Source organism: Meleagris gallopavo, chromosome 1, assembly GCF_905368555.1.
Source record: "Meleagris gallopavo chromosome 1, MGAL_WU_HG_1.1, whole genome shotgun sequence".
In the NCBI taxonomy this organism is placed as follows: Eukaryota; Metazoa; Chordata; class Aves; order Galliformes; family Phasianidae; genus Meleagris; species Meleagris gallopavo.
Genome location: NC_139404.1, coordinates 35,881,100 through 35,891,752, shown reverse-complemented (window position 1 = coordinate 35,891,752; position 10,653 = coordinate 35,881,100). Strand labels below are relative to the sequence as shown.

The 10,653-nt window shown below is 38.5% G+C and overlaps 1 protein-coding gene across 1 annotated transcript in view; it reads right to left on the bottom strand.

The window, feature by feature from the left end:
* Nucleotides 1-943: 943 nt before the first annotated feature.
* Nucleotides 944-10,653, bottom strand: part of LGR5 (leucine rich repeat containing G protein-coupled receptor 5) — an 87,648-nt gene continuing 77,938 nt past the window's right edge. The window contains exons 16-18 of the mRNA XM_085221325.1: nucleotides 8,432-8,577; nucleotides 7,345-7,428; nucleotides 944-4,877 (exon numbers count right to left, since the gene is read on the bottom strand). Of these exons, the coding sequence (XP_085077451.1) occupies nucleotides 3,787-4,877; nucleotides 7,345-7,428; nucleotides 8,432-8,577 (1,321 nt within the window). The 3' untranslated portion in view covers nucleotides 944-3,786. The remainder of the gene's footprint in view (nucleotides 4,878-7,344; nucleotides 7,429-8,431; nucleotides 8,578-10,653) is intronic.

The window sequence follows — 10,653 nt, the reverse complement described above, 5'->3', positions numbered from 1 at the left end:
TCTGACTTTCTTATTTATTCTGAGAACCTGTGCACTCCGTTCTAAAATCTACCTGCAACTGAAATAGTTTTAATTTTATTTTTTGTCTTTGTAGTTTTTTACTTCCCATGTGGACTGAATTCCTGTCTGAATGGTTGTTTGCTTTCCCAGTGTTTGTACATCATTGGTGCATTATCTCTTTCAGGTTCTTCCCAGAAAGGACCCACACTCACAATCTCTGAAAAAATAAGCACGTAGCACTGTTCTGACTATAGTCCCTTCCAACAAGAATGCATCTGCCACCACCTTTTCTTGATACCTAAAGGATGACTTGAGCCTTCAGCTGCACTCTGCCTTCACTCTAGCAGAGCTGCCACCCCTGGTGCAGCTGAGCCGTGTAACTCTGGCTAAGTCCCACATTCTGTGCTCACCATCCTCTTACCCTGAACATCTTCACCCTGTGCTTCCTGTATGTGATGCTGCTACCGCCCCTCTGCTGTGTATCGGATGAGCTTTGCCAGATGAATTACCAGCTCTGCCTGCCACAAACAGCATTAGAAAGAAAATGAAGATGTATATAGGAGAATTTTCTGTCCTGCATACATCAGCAGCCAGTGCAGCAGCCCCTCATGTCCCGTGTGGTCCACAGAGGTCAGAAGTCTGCCAGGCAACCCTTCATTGTGTGACTTGGTGCATGCCTGTGTCACACGGTCTGAGCTGAGATGGCAGCCGTGTGTGGTTGTCACTGAGGTACGGACAGCAGGGAGCAGAACCTGTTTTTTTTTTGTAGAAGATTCAGTTCGTGCTGAAATGAAACACTGTTCTTCAATATTTTTTGCTCCCCAGGGCACATAATGAGAGCACACAACCTGCAAGTTATATTTGGCCAAGAATTCTGGACATCTGGAGATGTTTGTGTAAATATTAGAATAACTTGGGAAGGATTAATTGAAGATGCACACAGTTGTGAGGTGTTAAGCCCTGATTAAATGCTCTTTACTGTGTAGTCACATTTTATTACAACTGACATATGTTTGGAACACCGGTAGAAAAGAAAGCACATCATCTATTTACAATCACTACACATTTACATTATATTATTTACAGATAATGAATTTAGTAATATATTTGAGCAGAAAATATAGCAAATATCAATACGAAACTGTACAGGGCTTAATCTCACGTCCTATAGTGGAGTTGCATTTCACTGTAATAATAAATACAGTTCTATATTTACAAATTTTACTTTAAAATCTATTAAATGAATTTTAACAATTTCAAGTTTAAAATATTTGATCAAAATATTTCAAACATGCTTATAAAAATAAGACACGGAGCCTTTAGGACGTTCTGCAAGCTAAAAAAGTTTTGATAAAAGAAGCTTTCTTTAACTAGTCTTTAGAATTATAACATTACTTTGATTCTCAAATCACTTTACAAACTTCTTAAATATAGCGAGCTGAAAGGAATTTCACTGACATTAAGCAGTGCAGCACAGACAGACCCCAGTTAAATTAAAGCTAAGTAAACACGATAATAGGCATTGTGCAATGCTTGACTGATCCTCTGTTTAATTCAAAGTGGTTTCAGGCATCATTCCCCAGCTGTATGCTGCACTGCTTCAAAACCCACAAGAGATAAAGGATTCAGATAAGTACTCAGCTGACCTTATCATACATAATTTCAGCATTGGTTCATTTTTTTTCCCTGAAGGATGAACATGTCGGCCAAAGTCAACTGATGCCATCTGTAACTGCAAATCTGCAAATATGCCAGTGTGAGTAGACAAGAAAGCCAAAGCATATCCATTGTTGGCAATAGTCTTCACTGTGAAAATCCATCCTGTGAGTCCCAGAAAGTTGCATATACAGTAACAGATGAACAACAGTGACCATCTGTAACTGATTATCTTAATTACTGGGCTAGCCTAACTGTGGTAATGTTCAAAAATTAGTCTAATTCACCTAGAAGTTGAGTGGCCATTAACTGCGCAGTGATTACTGGGCTATTAAAGGTTACTCCTCAGGGAGCTATTTTTAACAAATCTGTGCATTTCCGTGTCATAAATGATCAGCTCACTTGAGCAAAAATATGCCAGCTCTAAGAAAAGATGATTGGAAGGTCCTCTGACGGCTTGGCCAAGGTCAAAGACTGCTTGTCTTCTGGGCAAAGGAAGTGAGCTCTCTACATTTGGAAAAGGTCTGAAGTCTTCTCACCTAGTTGCACGATGTGTAAATGTACACATGATGATTCAGCAAAGTATTAACAGATTACAATCAAGAGAGGTACTCTATGTTAATCTAATCTAACCAGCTCCTAAACTAATGCCATCAGGCATCCCTGAATTCCAATAGCTGCTCCAAAACCTTTTTTGGCAATGTATCCAATTTGAAGTTACTTGGTGAGTTTTCATTCCAAGCCATGGCAAATTGTTCTACTTGGCAGTGACCATTAGTGTCAGCAATTCACACCTTTATTTTTATGCTGTGTATACATACCTAGCATCAACTCCTTGGGACCTTACCAGATTCTTCTCCTCCTGACTTAGTCCTTTCTCTCAAATTTCTGTTTTCCAGAAGTAGCTACTTACAAACTGTGGTCAAGCTGCTTTTTTTTTAAGCTTTTTTTTTTTTTTTAAATATATTTTTATGACATTGAAATGTTTTATTTCCCCAGTGTTCTTTACAGCATATGAGTACAAAAACTGTCTGAAATATTCCCGTAGTGCTTGCACCACTGCTAAGAACACAGATCATAAAACCTTCATTCCTTGTATTCCCATATCTATCATTAGCCAAAAAGACACAGTGACCTCCACATCTTCAACTAATGATCTTGAGAGGCTTTCTAGAAATGCCTGGAGCAGGACTATCGGTTTCATTCCTAGACAAATGACCTTATATCAGTGTTTCTGTGTGAGTGCCTTTCATGTCATTTACTTGTACTCAATACACCTGTCTGCCTGTATTCATGACCCTCCATGTAGTATTTCTCACCCTCAAATTCTGTGAGTCTCTCATCTGTCAGTTTTATCATTAGTAGTTCTACTGGCATGCTGGTAATTCATGACCAGATTGTGCAGAACCTTTGGAAAAAAATATTCACGTAGCAATGGCTTGCCGTTTATGATTCCATTTTAAGTGCTTGGTAGGATTTTGATTAACTGCTTTTATAATATATAATAGTTCTGTAGATTTTTCTGGCAATTAAAATACTTTGTCATGTCAGACAACTTCTGAAAAACCAAACCCATCAGCAGGTAAACTATTAAATGAACTTTATCTGTTGAACATGGAGCTTAATTGAAGTATATTCTGCAGAAACCTTTAGGTTTTCCAACAGGACTACTCTCCCACTTAGACAGCTTGCTGAATGAGGGCCATATGCAGATGTTTATAAAAACAGACTTGGCACTGAATATCTATTATTAAGACCAAATTATATTAAACAGGAAAAAATAACAAAAAACCCAAGATGTGTTGAAGAAAAACCTTACCAATTCAGCACAGCATTTTTGCTCTTGACCAACTGCCTTTTCTGAGTAGCGCTACTTTGAAAGGGAACCGCCAATACAACTGCAGAAACTGCTGCAGCTTTCAGATTTTCTCTTCATTCCAGCAGTTCTGAAACTGACTGAGAAGGCTAAACTACTGGATTTTCAGCCTGCTGCAAGTTTTGTCATCATCTGTTTTGTGATGCATGTAACAGTAATTCAGAGGCAATCTCTAGCTTGAAAACACACACCCATACTTACTTTTGGGTTAAAAAAAATTGTAAACATACATATTTTCTGCACTGCCACTGAAACTAGCGACATGGAACAAATGCTACAGATGAAATATTGCAGCTTTCTGTCATTTGATAAGACGATGGCATGAGTGAATTGCTGGTAGGCATGTCATATGATATGCTAGCACTTGTGAAGGTTACCAGTGCTTGTGTCGAGTCACAAGATTGTTTTTCTATGTCTTCTGAATTCACAGAGATCAGACTAGCATGTTTTGACCTCCTCCATAACAAAGTTTGCTTTCGCAAACTTCCCAAGTCCTCCTTGAAGTGTGGATTGAACAATATATAAAGGAGTGGGTTTAGACATGCAGGCAGTGGGACAATCACCAGCAGTATGGACTTTATCACTTCTGGGCTGATAAAGGTAAGATTTAGTAAGGAGGAAAAAGATAAGAAGGCCACAGGACAATAAAGAATGCAATTAGTAAAAAGCAGCAAGGCTATATGTTTGACCATAGAGCAATCCCAAATATTGTCTAGTTCTCCCTTTTCTAAACTGCAGTAGAGCTTTGTATAAGCAATAGTCATTACCAGGAAGCAAAGTGAGTTCAGCAATACTAGTGCTACCATGTAGCCCATAGCAGTGGGTTCTCCAAATGGTAATGGCAAACAAAGTGGAGAAACCCCATACTCACTCCCAGTGAGGAGAGGTATCACTGCAATGACTAGTGCCAACATAAAGCAAAAGAAAATGGCAATTTTTACACTAGCAATAGAGGATTTTGTTTCAAACTTTGTAGCATGCTTTATAGAGAATGCACGCTCAAGCGCAGCTAGGGTAAGGAGGAAAATGGAAGCTTCTGAAGCAAAAATGGAGAGAAGACCAGTCATTTGGCAACCAATTCCACTTTCCCACTGTGCTCCGTACTGAGCAAAGCTACCAAAAGTCGATGCATCCACACTAGCCAGTACTCCACTGGAAAGACCCATCAAGGCATTTACAATACCTATTAGACCAATCAAAAGCTTTATGGAGGACATATACAACAGCGATCTGAAAACTGTAGCTGTCACCAGTGCATTGCAAACGAAGGTCAAACCGACAATGGTCCATACTCCAATTCTGATAAGCCAGCTACCAAACAGATGATCACATGGTTTGAAGGGACCTGAAAAGACAAGAAAAAAAAAAGAAGAAAACTCATGTAAAGTAAAATTTAATTTTTCACTTTTTTTCTTAGCATAGCCATGCTGTGAATTTCACTCCAAAAGGAGATCTGGATATTTTATCTTTCTTTTGAGTAATAAGAGATCTCAATAGTGCACTGCTTATATGCATGTTGCATGCATCTGTCCCTCTGCCTGAACATTCTAGGTTTTTTTCTTTTTATGTTTTTAATCTATTAGTACAAGTGCAGTGTGACTGCCATGAAAAATTCTTCAAGAAAGAAAAGGACAGCTGTACCTTCCTCTTGCACCAGCTATGGGCTCATATATATGCAGAACATCACGTGGGGAAACAGGAAGCTTACCAGAAAAATCCTGAAGGCTTGTCTCTTGCATTAGTTACTGGACACATATTTTACTGCTGTTAAACTAGTAGCTGGAGGTCAAACTTTCATGTGAAACTACTGACTAGATTTCTTACTTACTGAATAGAATGTCCAGTTCGTAGTTTCAGTGAATGCTGTCCTGTGAAGCTGAAAAAGATCTCTTGCTAAACCAGAACAAGTTGCTAATGAGTCCTGGTGAAGTTTGATGTAATGCACATGGACAGATACACTCTGGCTGCCTAACAGCATGTCATTACAGAGTTCAAGACCCCTTTGCAGTGTCTATTCAGAGGAGTGCTTTGCTCTTCATTTTCTCATCCTTACTGATTCTACGAGGTGACTCGAATGGCTTTGACCTTTGAAAAGCTAAAGGCCAGCCCTACTTTTCAACATCCAACACCAGAGGAAGAAAACTTTAATACATGAAGCATTGGAAAGAATAGGATATCTCTTTTTGAACAACTAAATTCTGAATAAATTCAGGATGAATCTTTAATCTTTTTGCCAAGAATCTGGAATGAATCCTTAAAGGCAAGTTGTTGAGACAGAAAAATGTGGGTACCATCTTTAAGCCTGTCATCATCTCCAGCATTCTCAGTGAAGTAATGGATACTAAATATCCTATCTTCAAAAGACAAATGCACTGTAATCTACTAGTTTGGATTGAGATCCAATGAGATCTGAGAGGATTCCATTTAGATTCCAGTGATAAATCTGACCTTTTAAAGGAGATCAGGGTTCTTGAAGAATTTTCATGATGGAAGATTTGACATGTTTTATTTTGTCTGCAAAGAGATTTCCTGGGACCACTCAATTTGAGAAATATCCCCAGAGTGGAATTCCTAAATCTTTGACTTACAATTCAGATATACTTTTCTGCATAAGTTGATTATCAAGGTATACTGCAAATAAGGAAATAACACTGCAGAGAGTGAAAAGTGTTATTTGGTAGACTGTTTGACATAGCAGTTTCAGAATGACACATTCTCAAGATGTGAAGATAAATCATAGAATAGCTTAGGTTGGAAGGGGCATTAAAGATCACCTAGTTTGAATCCCGTTTGCCACCCACTAGATCAGGTTGCCCAGTGTGTGATTGAAGCTGAATATATAAGAAACATTACTTGTCTTGGTACTAGTCAGCTATGCTTCCTCAAAGCAAGTCATCCACCTTCTCCATGAAGACACAACCTCTGCTGCTGAGCTGTACTCCATACAACTACAACTGTCGCCATTGAGTAGGCAGAAGCATCCGTTGTGTCAGTTTATAGATGTCTGGTGACAACTTGTCATGAAGACAATGATGTTTTTGTGAACTCAATAACAAAGGAAGCAGTAGAGAAATACGAGGATCTTGGCTTGGAGTGAGTTTCAAAGTACTAGCTGATTTTTGTTTATGCTTCACAATGGAAGAACAACTAGGGAGAATCTTTGCTGAACAGGATGCTAAAACTAAAAGTTATATTCCAAATACTTTCTTAATCTTCAGGTAAAATTTAAGTGTAACAGGTGACATGTAGCTTTGCAATTTAATCACTTTTTATTTTTTAAACCTTAAAACCTTTCCATCATACTGCAAAGCCAGGGATGTACTACTCTCTGAAGGAAATGACTGTGCTGGGTGTTCCTTGTGATGGAGTGTATGTATTTCAATATTGTAGTGTTTTGTATGTCCTAGACATTAAACTGTGTGTTATTCAAAAAGTTCAAGTACAGAATAACTCAATGAAGAAGTACTTCAGTTTTGCAAAGGAAAGAGCAAGCAAAGATTCTGTTCTACTATTATCTATTTATTGGCAGAACAGAACCTTTGCTTTCTTGTCCCCCTGATAAGAAGACCAATTCCTCTGAAAAGGGAAAAGAGTGAGGATCTGCCAGAGGACTGTGTGAAATTTCTGATGCGTCCATAGATGAAATCAGTGTTTGCAGAGTTTTCTGGAGGACTGTGCAGAATTTCATATTATTGTACAAATATTATTGCAAAAATATTGTCCCCATCCTAGTTTCAGATTCAGAGTTTGTTACTGCATCTAAAATATCCAGCAACACTGCTCTTAGATTCCCATCTACTGGAGTTCTATACCTGGAGCAGGTGAACACTGCACCGAATGATGAGCTTTCAAATCTTCTTCAAAGTCGAGAAGAAAATCTTCAAAGTCACGCTCATCTGTGGGGGAGAAAATACTCAGATTTGATACTGCATTTTTCAGGAAAATTTCTTTTTGTACAAGCTGCAAAAAAGTCCTGGGTATTTAAGGCCTGTTCTCATCTCTCTGCCTGCCAAACTGTAAGCAGAAGCAGATGTATGCTTTCTTGGTTCTAAGTCACTGTACTCAGGATTATTTAAAAAGTTGGCATCATCACTTCTCTGAAAACAATCACTTTCAGAAAGGTGCTTTCTCCGTTACTTCATTTGCAGTGTGACAACTGTGTAGGAAGGAGTTAAAAATACAAATTCCACTGTTGTGCCCCTCTATTAAGATTTAACCCAGGCTCTTGTGTTTCTTTGTGTGTCATTGAGCTACCATGTATTCTTGGCTCTGCTCTTGCTGGAACTAGCCCTGAACTTTGAGACCTACCAGTCTTCAGGACTGGAGACAGCAATGAAAGCAGAAGGTTAGTATAACATGTATGTATGCATTTACATGGCAGGTCAAATAACAGAACTTCTGCTGAAGGGGGAGAAAAATAAAGTAAATTTCTGCTCTGCAGAACAGGTGCACTCTTGGTACCCAGAAAGTACTAGGAAAAAAACCCAGCAGCTACACCTAAGTAACCACACAAGCTCTGTAATATCCTGAAGCACGGGTGCAGCAGGACAGAGAAGGCAGTGCTGCTGCTTCCAAGGCTGGCAAGATACTAAGTCCTCGCTGCTTGATTATTTTATGGAGTTACATACGAGCATCACTTCCTTGTCTTTCAGATAAAGGGAAGATTTCACTCCCCACATTAATACTTGGACAGAAAAATGAGTGAGTGAGATTTTTGAAAGGCAAACCTTACAAAATGAGTTCCCTAAGCATAGGAACACTTTAATATATTGCCAGGCAAGAGAGGGAGAGGCTGCCTCTGTGACTGTGAAAGAGTATTGGGTAAGATTAATATCACAGGCTGCTCTCTTGAAAAATCACAGCCTTCAGGGAGATTTAAAAATGAAAGGTAACAATTACCTTGAATTTGTAACAACCCAATATCCTTCCTGGAAAAATCATCAGTGCTGCTATTCTCATCTTTGTTCCATTGGCTGGAGATTTTGTAGTGGCTCTCACAAGCTCCAAAGGCACAGCACTGATAAGCATACGGCATTTCCATGACCCTGGAGAAGAACATTGAAATATACCATGATACCGGGATAGAGCACCAGCTACTTCATTGTACTGCTCTCTAATGTCAGTGCAAATTAACTTGGTTAAATAGCCAGAATTGAAAGTAAAAATATTTATGGGTAAAAATCAATCATGATGATACAAACTGAAGATTCACAGATAAAATCCTCTACCAGAAATGCAGATGATTTCTAGGGTACTTGTAGTAAAGGCTCAGTGAAATATTCTTACGCATTTTCATGGGAGATATGGAAGTAGAAGAATTTGCTCTTGAGTGAATGTTACTCTGAGAGTTCCATTTCTCTTTTGTCTTTTAATAGTTTTTGAGTGTAACTCAGCGGTTTCTCCATGTTACTTTCTTAGTGGTTTCTTTTAAAAAACCAAAAGATCACAATTGTGCCTAACCTGCCTAACAGGCAAAACAAAAATCTCATTTCCCAAAATTTCTCATTTCCCTGAATTTCTCCAGTTTTGGGAAATAAGATCTATTTTTTTATTCAAATCTCTTTCCACATCAAACACTTTTCACAGTAAAATGGCAACAAGGAGACTGCTTTTTGTATATACACCAACAAAGTAGTGTTCTAAACTGAAAGGTGAATGAATCACTAATGCAGCATATGTGAAAATGTATGTCACTGAAGAAAAGGCTTTTAGTTTATTAATTGTCACAGGAATGAGCATTGAAGGACACTGAATGGTCATTCCTAACTCCTTTAGTAAAATTGGAATTCCTAACACAAAACTGAGTACTGATGAGTGATTTTCAAAGATTCTGAGGCATCTATTGCCAGAAAATTACTGATTTCCAATATGTTTTCAACTCCATTTCTCTGTGGATGTGCAAATTCTGGGGTAGTATGGAAGAACTACATATATACAACTTCTAAAGGCTACTTCTTCTATTCCTGAGAAATACTTTATGCACTGGAAATAGAGACATTTAGTTTGCCGATCCCCAGTAATAACATAGTGAAACTTAACAATTCACCTTAATTTCAACAGATCAATAAACCTTCAGAGGTAAATATGTGACTACTACCAGGTTACTTTCAACAAATTAGTCATATGAATTAATATAATGAATGTTCTGAGCAACACTTAATGCCCTGAAAAGTCTACAAGAGAATCAGTTGGTGAATTGCACCCAATGCCAACAGGACTTAAGCTTGCATGCTAGTAAGTTTAGAAAGGAACAAACCGAACCTTATGCTCTACAGTGAATTTTAAATTATTGCATTTGGAGAACTTAGATTCTATACACTTAGATTTCTGTTGGGCATTAGCAACAATAATCTGTACTCTTGTAACCAGTACAAAATTGCACAAGCTATTTTTTCAATACTCCAGTAAAAGTACAAGAAAAGTAAGTTCTATCATGCAACTTCATGCCATCTGACTGACTTAAATATTCAATTTCTAACTCATTTCTCTACATGTGATCTTTTAAAATATGAAGATTATCCTGATTAAACATTTCTGTAAACTTTTCCCAGAAGCTCTTCTTAAATAAACTATTACTATATCCACGCATTACAAAACTGACCAACAGTTAGTTGCCTGGGCTGACAAAAACAAGAACAAATAAAAACCAACACAAAACACTTTAAAAAAGGAAACACTGAAATTTCTATAAGGTGATCACTGCAACCTGTGATGTTAAACCTTCTGAAGTGTTTAATATTGCTGAGGAAATAGCTAGCGGGTATTTAAGGTTCAAGAAATGAAAGCAAGTGTGTTTTGGAATTGAACAATTAAGTTGGAAGAAACTTTCACCTGAAGTGCCTGAGCACTTCAGGGCTGACCTGAACTTAAAGCACATTACAGAGGGCAGTGTCCAAACACCTCTTCAGCACTGACAGGCATCTACCACCTCGCTAGGAAGTCTCTCCCATTGTCTGACCACCCTCACGGCACAGAAATGCTTCCTGCGCCCAGCCTGACTCTCTCATTGCAGCTCTGTTCTGTTCCCATTCCGCCATCGGTTCCCAGGAGCAGAGCCCAGCACCTCCCTCTGCTTCCCCTCCTTAGGAGCTGCAGGGAGCAGTGAGGTCACCTTTCAACTT